Source organism: Ochotona curzoniae, unplaced genomic scaffold (assembly GCF_017591425.1).
Source record: "Ochotona curzoniae isolate NIBS_2020 unplaced genomic scaffold, NIBS_Ocur_1.0 scaffold_3835, whole genome shotgun sequence".
NCBI lineage: Eukaryota > Metazoa > Chordata > Mammalia > Lagomorpha > Ochotonidae > Ochotona > Ochotona curzoniae.
The window spans coordinates 17,332,894-17,353,689 of NW_024467114.1; the positions used below are offsets into that span (position 1 = coordinate 17,332,894).

The 20,796-nt window shown below is 37.6% G+C and overlaps 1 protein-coding gene across 1 annotated transcript in view; it reads right to left on the reverse strand.

The window, feature by feature from the left end:
* Window positions 1–20,796, reverse strand: part of SUGCT (succinyl-CoA:glutarate-CoA transferase) — a 497,234-nt gene that overhangs the window by 86,416 nt on the left and 390,022 nt on the right. The window contains exon 13 of the mRNA XM_040964993.1: window positions 6,027–6,090. Coding sequence (XP_040820927.1) covers window positions 6,027–6,090 — 64 coding nt within the window. The remainder of the gene's footprint in view (window positions 1–6,026; window positions 6,091–20,796) is intronic.

Genomic DNA, 20,796 nt, shown 5'->3' on the forward strand with positions numbered 1-20,796 from the left:
TGGTTTTATTCTAATTATCCATAAAACTTATTATTATTTAATTGGTGTAAACATACTGCAGAGACTTCAAACAAAAACACTCTTTTTCTTTTCCTTCTAGGATCTTATAAAAGACAGTTGAGGCCATTATTTTTAAAGAGGCTTGCAAATCATTTAGAAATATGTCAGGCAAAAAAGCATTCAAGTTTTTAAAGTTCACTTCAACATCCCAACCTCAATATTTCAATGCACGATTTGAGGTATATTGGATCATAGAAGAACAAGTTACAACTATTCTAACACCTACTAGCTAAAACTCACAAGAGGTTCCAAATATATATTTAGATGCTATAAGGAAAACACTTAAGAAAAGCTTTATTTGAGAGAAATTGGAGTTGCTTTCTAAAAAGCATAGGTTCAGGAAACAGTAGCCCAGTGTAATTCAATTTAGGAGCCCTTCACCTATGTAGAATTCTGTCTCATCTTCCACAGGTCTGGAACACTCAGCACTAAAACCAGTCCCAATGATGTTGCTGGCCTCAAGTCATCACAGAACACATTCAGGGGAAGCATCCAAAATAAGTCACATGACACACTTTAAAGCTACACGCTAAGTTATATCTCAATGATGTCCTTTGCAGGTGGGAGGAGGATAGACACAAACAGTGCACTATTCACTGGTTTCCCTTTAAGTACTTGTACCAGAAGGAGCTGCACTAGGCCAGGAGCTATGAATGGGATACAGGTCTTTCACATGGGTAACAGAAGCCTACTTGAGCCATCACTGCTGTCTCCCAGTGCTTGTCTTAATAGCAAGCTAGAGCCAGAAGGCAGAGGCAGAACTTAAACAGAGGCACTCCAAGATGACATATAGGTGTCCCAAGCAGTGTTTTAACTGCTGGGCCAACCATTCCCCAGTTCTACTAAAGGTCTTGTTCATCTGATATTTGTTTTCCTCTCCAGGGTAACTTTAAACCTCACCCCTGCCTCCCACGTTTTCCATTTTAGCCCTGCTTTCTCAGCTTTCCAGCAAGCTATGCCCTCTAACTGTATCACAGGGAAACATCATCTCAGCCCACACCCCAAGTGAGATCACCCTGGTATAAGCTCCCATAACATCCTATTATAGACATGCAAGTACACTCATCTCATTCTTCCATAATTATTGTTCTGGTCTGTCTTCATTTGCAAACAATAAATGCCACAAGGGACCAGGGCTATCAATACTTTCTCATCAGATCCTACATAATGTAAAGAAGAGAGAAACTTTGGTTAATATAATTGTGGGGGGAGGGGAAATCTGTATTTGAACACCCATCCAAGTTAATTCTTTTTTACAATATTAATTAATTAGTTAATTTTTATTGGAAAGTCAGATTTACAGAGAGGAGAGACAGAAAGATATTCCATTCAGTGGTTTATTTCCCAAGTGGCTACAGTGGCTGAATCTGAGTTGATCTGAAGCCAGGAGCTTCTTCTTGGTTTCCCATATGGGTGCAGGGTTCCAGGGCTTTGGGCCATGCTCTACTGCTTCCCAGGCCACAAGCAGGGATCTGGAAGGGAAGTGGAGCAGCCAAGGTACAAACTGGCTCCCATATGGGATCCTGGAGAATGCAAGTCAAGGTCTTTAGCCACTAGGCTACGTTAGTCAATTCTAAACAGATTAGTATATTGCACCTACTGGGCTGATACCTGTGACACTAAACTAATAGTGAGCTCAAACAACAGTAAGCTTTTATTTAGGACTCTTAGAACACAAGAATATTGAGACTTGGCAAAAAGAGACATGATATGCATTTTCAATTATATACCCACTACCAGTTTATTTTTCTTCATCTCTCCTTACCTTTAACTGTATGTTAATTTTTGTAATTATTATTTTTCAATACAGTTCTATAAGCACAGGTATTCCTCTGTCTTCTTCCTCTCAATTATCCTCCCCACCATTTCCCCATATATTATTATAATAGTATAGTCTTTCAGCAAGTTACAAATCCAAACACAGCTTTGTGCTATTTAAGTGTATCATGGCATTTTAGGTATAGAGAACGGTAGAAAGTCTGGTATTCTATTGTCAAAGGTATAGTCAGCAGTTTCTGTGGAAGTCCTCCTTTTATTCACAGGGAGAGATGCATACCACAACATTATCTTCACTTCCCAGTGTGCTAGTCTCCATTATACAGCTCATCTTGATAATACATGGATATACATGTTTACCTATCTTCTGTTTTGCATTTTACATGAATGTTGCCTTATATCAGAGAGCATATGTGATATTTATTCTTTTGGGATTGGCTTATTTTACTGAGCATAATCGTCTGTAGTTTGGACCATTCTGTTGCAAGTGACAGAGTTTCATTCTTTTCAGAGGCTGTGTAGTATTCCATGGTGTACATGTGCTACAGTTTTTTAAATCAATTTCTCTTTGGAGGGGCATCTGGGTTGTTCCCATATCTTTGCAATCATGAATTGTGTTGCTATACATATAGGGTTGCAGGTTGCTGTATCATCTGCAAATTTCATTTCCTTTGGACATATTCTCAGGAGTGGGATACATGGGTCATACGTTAGAAGAATTTTCAGTCATCTTTGCACTCTCCATACTGACTTTCCTAGTGGCTGCACCAGCCCTTATTTCCAGCAACAATTCAGTAGGGTTTCTTTGTTCCCACATCCAGGATTACAGGTGTTATTACTAGATTGCCAAATGTAGGCCAATCTCAGTGAATTTAGATGGAACCACAATGTGTTTTTATTTGTATTTCCATAACAGCTAGGGAAATCTGAGCTATTTTTTCATATACCTATTAGTTATTTTAATTTAATACAGGACAATGATAATAAAGCAACTTGGTACTGGTATGGAAACAGAGATCAATTCAACATCATAGAAACCCCTGAAATGAGTCCACATGTGTACAGCCAACTAATCTTCAATAAGAGAACTGAACTGAAAATAATTCGGGAAAAATCTTGGTCTGTTCAACAAATGCTGTCATAACAACTGCATCGCACCCTGCAGAAGTATGAACCAAGACCCCCACCGGCCACCGAAAACAAAATCAGCTCTAAATCGATCAAAGTCCTAAATCTGCATTCAGAAACCATCAAACTACTAGAGGAAAACATACGGAGCATTCAACAAGATATTGGCATTGGTAAAGACTTCTTAGAAAAGTCACCAAAAGCATAGGCAGTCACAGCTAGAATAAACAAATAGGACCACATCAAAGCAAGGTGTTTCTGTACAACAAAAGAAATGATCAACAAAGTAAAGAAGCAATCAACAGAATGGGAGAAAACATTTGCACACTATACAACATATAGAGAACTAATATCCAGGACTTACAAAGAGATTCAGAAAATTAATGACAGAAAGACAAATGACTCTATCAAGAAACAGGTAAATGAATTGAGCAGGCATTTTTCAAAAGAACAAAATGTAGATGTATAGTAGATTTTAAAGCCTGAATGAGAGTAGTTTAATCAATAATACATGAAAGAACAGCATTATCATAACTACAACTCAGATCTAATTCATGAACATTAAATGGTTTCCATGCTCTATCTGTAAGTCTAGAAATCCCTTATATAAATACAACTGACATACGTCTTCCTTAATTCTTTAGAGGGATCAATGTTGGCAGGTTAAGCAGTTGTTGGCGAACACTGACCTCCTATGTGAGCTGGTTCAAGTCTTAGCTGCTCCACTTCTGATTCAGATCTCTGCTAATGCACCTGGAAAGTAGGGGATGATCCAACCACTTGGTTCCATACCACTCACCTGAGGATCCAGATGAAGCTCCTGGCTCTTGGGCCTGGCCCAATTCTAGGATGCTGCAACCACTTGGGGAATGAATCAGAAAACTAACTCTCACTCATGTGGCATGATGGTACAGAGGAGGAAAGCTAAATAATTAGAGTGTTGGACCTATCTGTCAGCAAGCTGCTTTATTTAGATACTGAGACTTTTTTTGGAATATCAATCCCATTGTTTAAAAGCTACTGAATAAAATGCTTCCTAAAGCTTTTTCAGGCTGAGATCACTACTATAGCATGTCTTCTGATCACTGCCTTTATCTCTCGAGGATGCTTCAGAAACTTTGCAGAAATGTCAAATTTAAAGTTAATATTATGCAAAAAATGGAATCCCATCCATATTTTTCCATAATATACATTTTCATTAACTTTTGGAAGATCTCTTGTATTACTGTGACCTTAATTTTAAAAGCCATTACTTAAATTTCTATAATAACTACATTCTTTACTTGCATTTATAAATTCTATCATTTCACTCCCTTGCTTAAAGTTAAAGTAAACCCAGTTCCACTGTGAGCTTCAAGTTTCTGTCTATCCTATCATCTCCATCTCCTGCCATGTTTTCCCCAACTTCTTTCACACCGGCATTAAACCACCACCTCTTTCTACTTTAGAATCGCCTCAGGTGTAATCCCTCTATTTGGGATGCATGTCCACATTTGCTCCAAATGCAAATTTGTTTCTATTCTTCAATCAAAGTGTGAAGTCTCCCAAAAACGATTTTTCTGATCACTTGAACTACAGGAGGCTACTGTCTGCCTCCCTCCATTCTCTGTGACAGTATATTGTTCTTTCTTTCCTTTGTCCTTATAGTTCAAAACTACAGAAGACCCTGTTTGTTGCTTATATTATCTGCCTTTCCATAGAGTATAAGCTCTATGTGACCACGGGCCATCCTGGTTTAACCTTCTATTTACAAACCCCACAGGTTCCAAAGCAATACACAGCACACAGCATATGTTCAATAACATGAAAAGAATAAATGAAATAGATGAACGATCTATTTTGATTATATCAACATGCTGTTTTTACCACCTATCCATATGAGATAAACTTCCTGTGACATGTGGTCCCTGAGATGCTTATACTGTGTGTGTTCTCTTAGTTTCCTTGATTCATACCCAATGTTTCTTAGACGCATGTACATCACAACTTTCTCTTCCAACCAGCCTCATTCATATTTGCTCTTTCTTACTCTTTTTGCATGCTAATGGCCATTATTTGCCCTATTTTTAGAGATTTTACCATCAAACTGACTCCAATTGTGCAGATATTATGTTTAAAATGAAGTTAAAAATAATCATTATTCAACAAGCAAAATCAACAACCTTGGAAGAAATGTTTCATGTCATTTGGCCAAGTTAACTGAGAATTTTGTGGAGTACCAAATTCCAAGCAAGGTAAGCAGAAAAACAATAACAAAAGTTTATCATAGCAACTTTCACTGCCTATTGACAGAAGAAAAAGTAAATGCATGATTTGTGCATAGTCTAGAAAATAGGAACACCATGAATAAAAAAGTGTGACACTTTTTCAGCATGTCTCAGAGGACAAAGACAACATATCCAAGAAACAATAACATTACAGACACCAGGAAAATGACTGATGGTACACTCCAAGAAAACACTGACTGAGCTACCCAAGAGAGTACTCAGAGTACGCATGAAAACACTGGCTGCCTCTGCAGGTGAAAAGTTGGCATTTTGGGTTAAGCAACGGTCCTTGGTGAGTTTGTTTGGCATGAATCAACTTAAAAAATTCAGTTCACTCCGGGTTTACCAAAAACACATCTTTTCTGTTCTGAAAAGCCAATACTTTAAGCCATAATTCAGAAAAGGTATAACCTGGCCCATGCAGCCAGCAGCCTTTCTTAGATGGCACTTCTATTTTTTCCTGGTTTTCCTTTGAACCACATTCTATTTATTAATATCACTATATCTATTATCATCTTTATGCTGATAGCTCTATGATGTACACGTGTGAGCATATAAACACATAAAATGAAATCAGGAACTACGAACAATTCTTTTCACTGGGGCAATTAGATGTTCCTTAGAGTTAAAACACACTGAGATGCAATCCCATAGCCTCCACTTACATTCTTGTGAGTGAAGTCTTAGATTTTCCTTTTATCGAAGTATAGATTGTGAAATGTCTTAATAGGTTGTTTCCAGTAGAAACATGTAACACAAAAAATGAAAGAAAGAAAATCACAAAAATATTCAAACCTGGAACTGAAATCGTCCCTGCTGTTGGATGTTTCATCTCCATGATGAGGCCATTGTGTAGCACCTTAGAATATAAGAACAGAAAGAAAAATAATTTACAAAATAAAGTCATCTTCAATATTAAGGTATTGAGATAGTCACTGGTTTGAGTCTACAGTAAAGAAATATTGAAAAAAAAACAGTTTTCCAAAATTTAATTGTAAGTTACGTCTCACATTAATGTTTGCCTGTTAACATTTGGCTTCATTAAGTAAAGCCAAAAAAGAACAGAAAAACAAAGGAGGAGAAAAAATATTTCTATAAAGCCTTCCCATTCTTTCTTTTTTAAAGATTTATTTATTTTTATTGGAAAGTCAGATATACAGAGAGGAGAAGAGACAGAAAGAAGGAACCTCCATTCGATGATTCACTCCTCAAGTGACTGCGACAGCCAGAGCTGAGCCAATCTAAAACCAGGTGCCAGGAACTTCTTCCAAGTATCCTATGCGGGTGGAGGGTCACAAGGCGTTGGGCCACCCCCTACTGCTTTCCCAGGCCACAAGCAGGGAGCTGGAAGGGAAGCGGGGCCATTGGGTATGAACCAGCACCCATGTGGGATCCCAGACAGTGCAAAACGAGGACCTTAGCCACTAGGTTACTGAGCTGGGCCCAGCCTTTCCATTCTTAAAAATATGCATTGGTCCTAAATACAGTAAATGAATCCCCCTTTTCATCTGTGTATGCTGCTCTATTATTAGAGTTCAGCCTCTTGCCACAGTATCTCACAGCACAACTTAGCTAAGGTCAATGGCAGAAGGGCTGGGATGGGAGAAAGGAACCAGAACCTGGAGTGCAGTAAACTACTAGGGTGGTCCAAAGGCTCTAATGCAATTTATCCAAGGCATTGTTTACAGAATCCATTATATGAAGAGTGAATAAGAATTTCAGGAGGCCCAGGGACTGCTAGAGGTAGAACGATTCACCATTGCTGTGACAAGCATCCATGAGAGGTCCAGGTCAGAGGATAGTGCAAGGAAGTAGGACATTTCCAATGCAAGTTGTGACCTTTCTCACAAAGCTAGACTCTGAACCAGGACTCAGTATTCCAGAGTGTGAAAACAAAAACAACTGAGAAAAACGCAGAGACCCCACCCTAATGGGTGATCACCTCAGATGGTAGGACCATAATGAATCTCTGAGGGTCCCTTCAAGAACAAAGGGGGACGACGCTGGGGACCAAAATCCCACTTACTACTACAGGTTTTGCATTATCTTTCAACTAGTAAAATGTGCTCTGTTCTGAATCACATAACTACTGAAAGTTACTTAAAGTCCTGCCAGATGCAGGCTGGAATTTCTCCCAGGGGATAGACAGGAAACAATCTTGGAGAGATCAAGCGACTTCCAACTAAAGATACAGGGAGGAGATGAGGACATGGAACTAGATTCTGAAATATCAGAGCTGAACTGCTAGAAGCAAAATTGTCAATGATATACAAATGAAAATGCAAAAAGCTTTTAAACAAATGGAGACTCCCCAAATATATATATATATATTATATATATATATATATACACACCAAGGTCCAACATCCATTACTTTATTCTCTTTAGGACATATAACAACAATTTCCATCTACAATTTATTCACCTGCAGCATCCACCACATGGAAACCTCTTCTTGTTCTGTGGATACACATCTTTAAAGAACAGTAGTGATTCTTTTGTTTTCATTTTTCTTCATTCAAAAATTTTTTCTTTTTTCTTATTAATTTCCTCACTGAATCATGCATCACACAATAGCATCATTTGCTTCAGGAAGTATTGGATTTTCTTATTTTTTCAACAACACACTGGTTATTCAGTAGCATGTTATTTAAGTTCATGTTGTTTACATTTTCTACTTTTCTCTCCATTGTTGATTTTATTTTATGTTTTTTCATTTAAGAGGATGTATAGTAACTGTGTAATAGAGATATCACATACAGATGTGAAGATGCAATGCAGTGTGCATCTCTGCTTCTAAATCAAAGATGGACTTGCAATGAAATTGTCGAATGTATCTTGACAATAGCATGCTGGACTCTGCCACTGTCCATGCCTACAATGTCAGGACACACATAATTAACAGAATGATGGACTTATGACTGATGTGAAGGACTATACATGCGGGAAATTAGTAGGGAGCAGGGTTGGCGAGGGGAAAGGGCAATCTTGGAGCCTATGAAACCATATCATGGAATAATAATACAAAACAATTAATTAAAATAAATAAACTGGAGTGTTTCAATAGCACAGTAAACCTACAGACCACAATTTTCTGACATCTCAAGGAACAGTAGTTGGGCCGAGAATGGAAGCCTAGTGGCTAAAGTCCTCGCCTTGCATGTGCCGGAATTCTATACGGGCTCTGGTTCTAAACCCAGTAGCTCCACTTCCCATCCAACTCCCTGCTTGTGACTTGGAAAAGCAGTGGAGGACAGCCCAAAGCCTTGGGACCCTGCACCTGTGCGTGAGACCTGGAAGAGGTTCCTGGCTCCTGGCTTCGGATCGGTGTAGGACCGGCCTTTGCGTTCACTTGGGGTGTGAACCATTGGATAGAAGATCTTCCTCTCTGTCTCTCCTCCTTTCTGTATATCTAAATTTCCAATAAGAATAAATCTTTTTAAAAAGGAACAACAGTTATAATAATAATTCAACAACATTTTGAACTTCACATAAAACCAAGAGTTGCTTCTGCACATTCTTACTATGTTCCTTACATGGAGAAAAAGTGTATCTAATGAAGAATATAATTTTTATAAAATCTCATTTGGAAAATTCAGAGAAAGAGACCAAATTTCTTGAGTTTGGTCTATTTTTAGTGACAATTTTGATTAAATTGGGAAATAAACCATCCACAAGACAATTTCATGGGTGAGTTTAAGTTTAGAACTACAAATCTGCTAAACAGTCCAAATTCCACTGTTTTCTTGGGAACAGTCACCACCTTTTGGACCATGCTCTTTAAGCTGTCAACTTCCCTCATTGAAGATGATACCACACCATATGGACATTCTTTGCAGGGATGCCTTGCTTCTCTGCTGGGATCACCAGGTTTATACTCAAGAGCTGGCCAGAGAAATTTCTCGCCAGTGTTGGAGCTGTGCTATAATTTAATCCTGGTGTGGCTCGTTCTTCAGCACCCACCCAGCACAGCCTCCTCGTGTGTGGGGGTGGGGGCTAAATACCAGCGGGAGGTGCTACATCTCAGTTCTACTGAGGACAGGAACAAAAATACCGAGCTAAATTTCACTCGAAACAATTATCTGCACACTGAATCATTCTTCTCTTCTCGTATCTCTATTGCCCTTCTGACTACCTCTTTGTAATAATACTGCAGTGCTACTCACAAAAGACAAAAGCGAGTGTTCTTAGCTAAATATAACTTAACTGATAGTGTTGAAATTAACGCTGAATTTTAATCATGTAGCAAATGCTAGGTGTCAAACGTGAAAGGGTAGTTGGTAAAGGTCAAGGGACATATGTCAAAGTTTTGTACAGCAGAAGCTAGCAGTGGATTGAATTTTCATGGAAGCAGCTTAAGGAGTCTACTTTCCTTCTCCCTATGCCAATCGCAGTCTCTATGTATTTCCATTTGGGAACTTCAACCTTATTTAGTCCCTTGCATTGAAAACCATTTGGTTTTAAGCAAAAATATATATAGTCCTGGATTTGTCAAAAGAACTTAACTATAGTTTGCTGATCCGTAAAATCATGTGGAAATTAGAATGGCCTAAGTTCCCATCTTTAGAAAGAATGAACTCCTTTTCCTGCTTAGATTCCACCCACTGCTTTCCATAAAGTTTGAAATCAATGAGATTCCATAGTCATTCTTCACGAATCAGGTCATATTATCCCAGGGAACAACTGGGGCTGTGGAAGTGCTGTCCCTTGGAATCCTTGCCCAATGACTCTGGAAAAGCCCTCCCGCTCTGTTTGCAGGATAAATCCTGTTTAGTGATATAAATCCTGTTTAGCGATATATTTGGGGAACTAAGTGCTTCAGGAAGTCTGTCTGAATTCTGAAGTAAATCTCTTGCCTTGCTTTAGTCATATTGTCTCATCCATGCTTTTCTGAAAATATGAGAGCTACCCTTTACCCCACTTGCATAACATATTTTTTTTTAATTTTATTTTTAATAGTATTTGTGTAGTTGAGAGGGATACACATCCATCTGGGCCTCCAATTAGAATGGGAAGAGTCGAGGTACAGAGGAAAGATGGTGCTGGGACAAATGTTTCAGTTTTTTTTTCTCCTGTGCCCACAGGTGGGGAAAAAGAAGGGGCTGCTTCCTGCTGTCAAACAACATTTCTTTGAGAATGGTTGCCAAATATTCCCTTTATCTTCTTTCACTAAGCCACGATATCCAATCTTTATCACTTTCCATCTAGAAATACAAAATATCTCATTTTCTTATTAAAAAGAATTTTAATTTGAAAAGAAATGCACATACACATATCTACATATATAAAATACATATGGCATGATATAAGTGCTTCATTACAAGCACACATATTGTCCAAACAGGGTAAATACATTTATCCTCCCAAGCATTTTGTGAACACTAACAAGAGACTGGGCAGCTGATCATCAGAGTGCTTCAATCACGATTTTTCCTGAAAGAGTATCCCATGCCTTTAACCATTGACTGTCCATTTAGAGTCTTCTGTAGTAGCACACATGTCCTTGTTTTGAAATAAAACAGGAACCTTCCCAGAACTCTATAGTAAATTTTATCCAGCATCCCTGCCCTGGCTTTTACAGTTTCCTCATTCCTTTTTTTTTTTTTTTTTAATTCTTCTTAGATTTCTCATGGTTTGGTAGCTTTTCTGAATTTCATTTATTCTTGAAATTTCAAAAGCCTATTCTTGACAAGAATAGAACTGCAGATAGTGCACTAACCTCTTTAAGCAAAGTATCAGGCCTATTTAACATAAGGACTCTTCCTCAAGAGTTTTGCAGATTGACAGCATAATGACAGAGTCAAATGGTAATGTATTAAGGGGGCTGGGGATTAGAGAAGGAGGGCAGGAGTAAGATGTATACTTTAAAGTGATGTGGGAAACAGAAAGTTTAAGTGAAAGTAAAAAAGTTGGGGTCTTTTGTTTATTTCTTAAAATAAAGTCCTACATAAAACATGACGGGGGAAAATTCTATAATGAAACACTAGAATAACCAAAAGCAGGGCAAAATAAAACAACTGGAGTGAAAATCTTCATGGAAGACCAAAGATCTGGCCTAGCAGAAATAACAAGTCACATTCAAATGTGATATCAGTAAATGATACGCAGCCTTCTTTTATGCCTATCAAAATTAAGATAACACTGCCAGTGAATGACATTAGTGATGGTACACAAAAGAAAATTGACCTATTCACTCACGGTGACTAATAGTGTGACCTATTCATACAACTCAATAAACATTCCAGAGCATTTACATAATATACACAATGAAGGAGTAGAAAAAAATTAAAAAGGTGAATTTGCATGGAAAGTACTTGCAATTAATAGCAGATAGAAAATAAGAGAATTGAGCCAATTTTAAAAGCACAATTATTAATGAAGTATAAATATCTAGTAAGGAATAGCTAAGTAACTTCACATATCTTGAAAGGAAATTAAGTCACCACACCAAGAAAAACAATAAGAACTATACAACAAAGATGATATACAAATGAAGAGTTGAGATTAACAACAAAAATGATATCAATGTAGTAAGAGCAGCTATTGCTCAACAAAACTTGTTAAGCGTCAGGCATTGTATTAGAAGCCAAAGAGATGTCTCATTAAATTCTCTCTCTCATTGACCAGAATAGGCAGAAATTACTATCAACTTCATTTCTAGCGACAGTTGATGGGAATCTAAAGAGGCTAATTTTTCCCTGAGATTTCACAATTAAGTAGCTGAAATTGGATTACAATTTAATTGTCTGTGATCTTCAGTGTTTAGTTAGGTTCCTGCCAGCTGGAAACTTAAGTCAAAGAAAAAAATGAGCATACATATTTTGATTTACCACTAAAATAACTAGATAACATGGTCCATTGTGTAAAACGAATTGCTTAATTCAGAAGGGCAGGGTGACAACAACAATCAAGCATATTGCTTGGCTCGATAATATTTAATAAGTTATTAAACTGAACTGTTCCCTTGCAGGTAGCCAAGGATACTGTAGCACCTCAGGCCCAAGGTTGTGAAAAAAAGAAGGAACAGAAGGATTTGAGTTCAAATTAGTTCAGGTTTTGAAGGGGACAGATGAGTGGATGGTCATGAACAAGGTACTTAGCGTGGTGTGGTTCAGGATCTTCATTATTCAAAGTGGATAATAACATCTCTTTCTGAGGAACTAGTGAGGATTAAGTGAGATGAAGAGTGTAAGCATTGGGCACATGCTGGTGAACTGAGTCAGCTTTCAAAAGACACAACTGCCGGTATCCTGAACACAAACACAGATGCGTGGCTTTGGGGAAAATTCATTCATGCAAGGAACTTACACTGAAGGTATAAAACCACTGACAATTAATAATAAGTATGAAATCCACACTAACGTGTCAGACATTGTTAAGTACTAAGGAATAACTGGGTCAGAGAGCAAGCAAAGACCTTGTCCTCAAGCAGTTTACAGCCTTATAGGAGACTTTTGAGTTAAATGGAAACCAGGGATTTATCATTGTCACATATTGTGTTGACCCCAGCAGTGCCCCCATGACATGAATATTACTCAACAAATCTGTTAAAATATTCCACAAATATCTACTGATTTTTAAAAGGAAATTAAATTGCAGTCACCACAGAAGTAGCAAGTGGTATCTTTTGGTTTATTTGTTTTATAATAGTGAGAGAATATTCTAGATCTTAAGCTTTTAACGAATCATTATATTGCTTAAGAAAACAAAACTGTTTCACTGGATGCTAAAATACACTCATTTTAAGTGATTCGGCTATCAAGCCCAGCACTGCCCTGCGATTCTGTCTGTTCAGAAGGGATCATCCGCAGAGGTCTGTAAGAATCATACTCATTGCCTTTGGAGCAGGGACAATGGGTGCATGCCACTAAACATGTAAAGAACCCCTAACAAGCATGAAAATAATCATAGTAGTTTTTATTAGGAATATTTTACGTCATGTGCAGAACATAAAATATCTTACAGAGTAAAACAATTTGAAGAACTGTCATACGAGGGCACGTCAAAAATTTCATGAAGAGGGAATTAATAAGTGAGTTTATTTTGGTATACTTTTTTTTGAAACCATGCTTAGTGCTTTTACAGTACTTATTTTCCATGAGGAACACATCGATTTCAATTTTTCCCCAATATAAGTTTATTTTTCAATTATATTTTCATGAACTTTTTAAAGCACCACACTAGCATCCATCTAATTAATTAAACCATTCATTTGACAAAATAGAAAAACAGCCTTGGAAATATATTTAAAAGGTTATATACTTAAAACCAAAATTATAATTAATACATTGAAATGTTAACTGTTTTTGAAAACTGTATCCACCAAATGTAAAAATAATGTTTATTAAACACAAATTGATGGGTAAGCCCCTAAACTGTGAAAGCTAACATTTTTTTAATTTTCTTACTTTGGAGCAGTTGTTTGAATTACATGTATTTTGGAGCTTATACGCATTACATTGCATGCAAATGAAATCCACCTCAAAATTTTGATTTTGTATGTGGTGCCAGTAGTATGCTCCTCCACACAAAGATTTTATGTTGCCTTACATTGCCTTACATTGTGAGATATAGTGCTCTTCCGGCTGTCATTACCTGGAAGCTGTCTTATTAAAGCATTGACTTTTCCAAGATTAATTTGCTCAGTAAATATGAAAAATAATAACTAGTAAAAAAAAAAGAACTGCATTAGAATCCAATGAGAAATAAACATGATTTTCTAACTTCAAAGGCAGAACATTCAAAACCAGAGGCATGTCTCCCCTCCAGAATGGTGCCTTGCAAAGCCCTGTGAAAGGAACCATTCTCAAAAGTGGTCATTGGGATGATGGTGGCAGGAGTTCTCCAACTGCTCAGTGGGAAAACAATGCTTTCAGTATTTCTACGTTCAGATTAAGCAGTTTAAATGTATCACCCTGGGCCAGGCACAGTGGCGCAAGTGGTTAAGGCCTTGCACGCCCGGGATCCCATATGGGCACCAGTTCTATCCCAGCAGCCCTGCTTCCCATCCAGCTCCCTGCCTGTGGCCCAGTAAAGCAGTCGAGGACAGCCCAAAGCTTTGGGACTCTGCACCCGCGTGGGAGACCCGGAAGAGGCTCCTGGCTTTGGATCAGCATAGCATCGGCCGTTGTGCTCACTTGGGGAGTGGATCATCAGACGGAAGATCTTCCTCTCTGTCTCTCCTCTCTCTCTGTATATCTGCCTTTCCAATAAAAAAACATAATGAAAATAACTCTTTTTAAAAAAATGTATCACCCTTATATCTGGATTATACCTCTCTTCCCGAAACATCCTGCAGATTCTAGGCAGAGAATTGCTACTGCAGTCCAAGAAGATAAAAGATGACTACTCTGGCTAATGAAATAGTTGTCAATCCTTTTCAGAAGCCATTTAAATGAACAAGTTCCTATTAACACCCATATTTTGATCAAGAAATTATCAGTGGGGGTGATTGTGGTGCTGCCATATATAAGCTGTCTGATTGTGATATCAGAATATTCAGGTGTCTGAGTGTCAGATACTCTGTTTCTGATTCAGCTTCCAACTAATGTTCCTGAGGAGGCAGCATCAGATTGCTCAATTACTTCGCCCTCCTCGACCATTTTAAGGGATTTTGATGGTGTTTCATGCTCCCGGAATTGGCCTGTCCCAAACAAAGCTATTTGGGGAATAAACTGAAAGATGGAAGAGTCTCTCTTTTTTCCTTTCGTTTCCTAGTCCTCCATTTCTCCCCCTTGTCATTCTGTCTTTCAAATAAATAAATAAATAAATAAATAAATAAATAGCAAATAAAGCTCTTTTTAGCAAGCAAGAACACACAAAGAACCCATCACTTAAATTTGGGTTCACTGTCACATTTTATAATCATACAGGAATTCAAGTAACACAACTATATGAAGAAAAAAATTCAATTGAGTAGAAATCCATTGTATACACATACATAAACATGTATGAGAGAGCAAAGAATTGACTCTCTGTAGTGCAGCATTTTTGTAAGTAGAATGTTTGAGGTAAACAATCTACCCAACAGTAATATAAACAGAAGACGGGGTAAAGGTTAAAATACAAGGCTGGCCACCCATCTACTATAGAGGTGAAAATTCATATGCTCTGCTTCATTTTATATGAACTACAAGCAAATTTGAATTTGATGAGATTTATAGTTGAAGCCACAAATATAGAGGTAAAATACCTTAAATAATACAATAAAGAGGAAGACTGTGTAAGTACTTATGTGACTGCAAATCCAGTATCTTTCACTGCATTATGTTGCTTCTAACATAATTCAGTATAACTTCTCACCATAAGACGATTCTCATTTTCCTGACCTGTGTGCAACACAGGTGAAACGAGAAAAATCATGAAGGACACCAAATATTGTAAATGATATCCATTAACAATGGCCTGCTCTGTTGTTTCAAGTGCCGCCTGACAAGCACACAGCAACATGCAGCAAATGTGCACAGAGGCCTTCCTGTCTGTTTCTTTGACAGGAATGTATTATAAATTCTACTGAAAATGAAACCTCCCATGGGATTTAATCATACAACTGTAAAGTTTTTCCTTAGGAAGTCTACAGAAACAGGGAGGACAGCAAGATGGAACAAGGAATTCACATCTGCTTCCCTCACAATTTCTTCTTTCATAAAGTCATGTGTATAAAATATGTTTAAGGCTTGTTATCACATTTGATACAGTATGATATAAGTTTAACTAGGAAAGGTTTTCAGCATCCAGAAACCGCAGAGGAAATGATGTTGTGGAACAAACTCTATCTGAACAGCCACGAAGCAGAACAGCAGTTGATCAATGTGACGATTGCTCAGCAGCTCACCATGAGGAAGCAATATCCACGGTTTATTTTATGTCAGTCATTCTAGAGACCCACAACCACCCAAGAGGCAATCAAGCGACAAGAAATAAGCAGTTCCATGGCTATAGAAAGACCAAGGACACTGCACACGCCAGCTGAAAACTATTGAAAGATTTACACAGAATCAAAGGAAAGAAATAGCATGGTCACTAACATGTTTCCCAGACTTTAAAGTACAAAGGTGTGTAGTTCTAAAATTAAACCAATTTTGCATTTCTCTTCTACATTTCTGTTTGGCTTTCATGGGAATCTGTGTTGGTGGGGCCATACTTGGGTTGTTGAAGATAGATACATGCTTGCTCAAGGGTAAGTGATAAGGAGAGCTATTTTCAGAACGAGTCCAAATAACTGAGTGCAGAGGAGATAATAATGATAAGTGGGAACAGGGTCACTGATAACTTTGTCGGCATGACCTGTTGGATATGCCAAGGGATTTTATCAGCAAGAAAGTGCTGAGTCATGCATATATCATTTTGGCCTGAATTGACTGAGGTGTAGGACACAGAGAAAGGGATGGTAAGTAAAACTGAAAAACACAGGTAAGAAATGGGTCTGAGATTCTACACACATTCCTCTTCCCAGCTGACTTTTGCATAATTTCATTCACAACACCATCCACCTACCTTCCAGACACGTTTTTCAGGCTGGAGCATCACTGCACTGTCACATCTCAAATGAGCAACCAGAACAATGGTCCCTGGCTCTGCTTTACTTTAGTATTATGGGAAACACTGCCTTTTGAATTCTAACTGCATGAAATATCTTCCTATTCTAATAAGGCTTTAGCTTTTAGGTTAGATACAATGACTTCAGATTGGACAGTTTGCCTCTGCTCACATGAACACATCCTTAGCGTTCAGTTCTAAGGTCAAAGACATTTTTAATCTGGTTCTCAAACCAAACCTTATACTATTTGTATTAGGCTGAATAATTTCCATACAAAGATATTGGGCTCTAACTCCTAGAATTGGTAACTGTCGCTTTATTGGGAGAAAGAGTCTTTATAAACAGAAATAAATAAGAAACTTCATGGTAAGATTACCTTGGGTCAAGTGTTCTTATGTGAGAATCAGGGGGAGACATCACAGGTACCTACAAAAGGAGGCTGCACTGAGCCCAGGCAGGCTAAGAGTGGAATGATTCTGCCCCAATGCAGGGACACCTACAGTCATCACTTCCTGGAAGGGACACAGAAGATTCTCCCCTAATTGCTTCACAGCGTGCATGGTGATGCCAACACCTTTATTTTAAACCCTTAACCTCCAGGACAAAGAATTAATATCTGTTGTTAGAGGCCACTATGTTTGTAGTCAACTTGTTACAGAGGTCCTTAGATCTCAGGAGCATTCTAGAATGCTCTTGAGATGCATCAGCAGCTAGACTTCTCAGATTGGATCAAGTGCCCTAATCTAAACAAATAAGCCCATCTCCTGAAAATAAACACCTTGCCCAGTCTTTTAATTCAAACAAAACTCACAGTCATTACAATAATCAGAACATATCAGCAACTCAAAAATTCAACAATAAAAATAAAATCAATCCAGTTAAGAAATGGGCAAAGGACCATAATCATTCTCAAAAAGAAATGTACACACACACACACACACACACACACACACACACTAATGTGCAACAAATCTGTAAAAAAAAAGACTTAATATCACTAGCCACCAGGCAAATGCAAATCGACCATGGTGAGATATCAGTTCATAGTAGCTATCATGTAAAAGACAAAATAAAAAATTGCTGATGAATATAGTAAGGCAAATTATTTTTTTAAGCACGGATAGTGATAATGTAAATTATATTATCCAGTGTTTGGTCACCATGGAACACAGTACAGTGTGGTTTCTTTTTTAAAAAAGTAGAAATAGGTTTATTATATGACCCAGTAATCCCACTACTAGGCAATTATCCTAAAGACCTGAATCCACTGTATCAGAGGCATCTGCACCACCATGTTTCCAGTAACACTTGTCACAAGAGTCAAATATGGAACCAACTAAGGTGTTCATCATCAAATGACTGGAGAAAGAAGTGGGATTCTATTCAGATATTTAAAAAATGAAATTCTATCATTTGCTTCAAAATGGTTGAACTCAAGGATCTTTGGTTTAGTGCAACTAATCATACACAGATAATCAAATATTGAATGTTCTCCCTTAGGAGTGGAAACGAGATCTTTTTTTAAAAAGAAAGAACAAAAAGAGAAGAAATTCCTACATATAACATTATCACTACAAAATGTTTTTATCAAAAGTGTTAGTGATTAGATCATCTATGATTAAGATTTACTGTCCTGGGCCCGGCGCGGTGGCACAAGTGGTTAAAGGTCCTCGCCTTGCACGCCCGGGATCCCATATGGGCGCCGGTTCTAATCCCGGCAGCCCCGCTTCCCTTCCAGCTCCCTGCCTGTGGCCTGGGAAAGCAGTCGAGGACGGCCCAAAGCTTTGGGAACCTGCACCCGCGTGGGAGACCCGGAAGAGGCTCCTGGCTTCGGATCGGCATAGTATCGGCCCGTTGTGCTCACTTGGGGAGTGAATCATCGGACGGAAGATCTTCCTCTCTGTCTCTCCTCTCTGTATATCCGCCTTTCCAATGAAAAAATAATAAAAATAAATCTTAAAAAAAAAAAAAAAAAAGATTTACTGTCCTTAAATGAAATTGACATCTCCTCATTTGATTACTATGGCCCTTGCCCATATTTCTACTAAACTATAATCTCTCCACTTTTTACTTGTTGAATTCTATATATTTGTAGAACGTTAAGCCTTTCAGTATAATGCATATTTAAAATGTCATTTCAAAATATTAAGTAAATTTTAAGATAGAATAATTTAGCCAAGAACAAATATTCAAAAACATTAAAATATTTGTAATGCTATTTAGCATTGAAAAGATACACATTTATGGAAGTATGACAACACTGAATATTAAGGGGCAAAATGAAAGGAAATACAACTTTCTTGTACTTACTGGCATTTAGAGCCACAACATTCCTAGGAATGAGGAAAAAATGGTGAAATCATGTCTGTTGGATAAGCTAACGAATACCTTCCAGCAGAAAATACATTTCCTACTGCAGAACACAGGATGGCTTTGGAGATAGCATGGAACTTATAACGTGGATGGCAAAAAATAGAAATCTCAAAGGTCAGTATATCTTTGTACTGAGAAAAAAAAATTATAGCCTTAGCCAGCAGTAACTACAGGAATAACTAACAACACAAATTCAGTCCTGCTAATATATTATCCAGTGTTTGATAGGCCGTGGAGGCCTCACCTTTTTCTACAAATGCAATATATTCTTACACAGTTGGTGTGGCTTTTGTAATCATTCACGTTCTTCTTCTAGAGCCTAACTAAGAACTCCATTCATCTTTCCTCTGCCATGCAAGTGTTGTACATTATTTATATATCATTTTGCTGCTGTTTTTTTTCTCAGTACATAGGGTTCTAAATATGGTACCAATTTTTCTCTGAAGATTGAATTTGCTTGTCACTTTTTTTAAAAAAAAAAAAAGCTGTTTAGCAGCACACATAATCAGTTGTAGCTTGTATCCCCATGGTCATAGCAAGTCAATCCTTGGATGATGCCCTTGAAAATCAACCTGGTAAACCAGTTGTGAGACATCAGTACCTCTTTTATTCCACTCTAAACAAGGCTTCTCTTCATTAGCAATTATACTGGAATGAAGACAGTAACATTTATAAATATAGAAATGCAAAATACACAAATTATACAAATAGTAAATGAAGGCTTATCCTGTGCTAAACATTTTGGATGAGTCATATCATTTCATTATCTAGTGATCCCAGATTTAAAAGACAAGAAATTGAGGTCCATTGCTGCTATGTAATTTTCTCAGAGGACCCAGACAGTTCAAATGGAAGAACCAGCATCTAACCTGTGATTGCCTGATGCTAAAGTTCTGGGACACACTCCTGAATTCTCTGCTAAATATTGCCTGGCTGGTTACAGAGTTCTCTATTATTTCATCAGGAGCTTGCTGCTCTTCATAGCTATGAAATTCCATACTTTCTCACTCTTTTTGGTGAGTACTTTATCTACCAAAGCACCCTTACAAATCAGGGCTCTGAGAAAATTTGAGTAAAACAGAAATAGAGAAAATCTGATTTCCTCATGGAAAATGTCTGTGTCTTTAATTATGAGCACAATGGTTCTGAGAATTACAGACATAATCATTCAGAGGAACAGAATTTTTGGTTGGTAAATGAATTAATTTCACAATTTCAAGAAATTACCACTAGAAGGAAGCATAATGAGCCAAACATACAGACACAACATTTTTGCTAAATTCCAATAGTCAATAAAAGAAAGCAAAAGAGAGTGAAAGCTAGAGGGAGAGAAAGTAGAAAGGCTATAGGAAAGAAAAATACGGGCCCTTACTGCTGAACGTCTTTTATCACATTTATGATTCTTAACATATTAATATGGCTCTTTACACAGTAATACAGTTTTTCCAGAAGGCAAAGTGGGCATACCAGAACAGGGTCCTAACCCAGTCAGTTTCCTCTCTACAAGAATAGGAAAGTGAATTAGGATTAGAATTCTAGAAAAACATTTTCAATTTAGGAAAACCTTTAAGAGCGTACTTAACAGAAGGGGGCACACTCATTTATTCACTTATGAATTCAATCATTCATTGGAAATTACAAATCTTTCATATC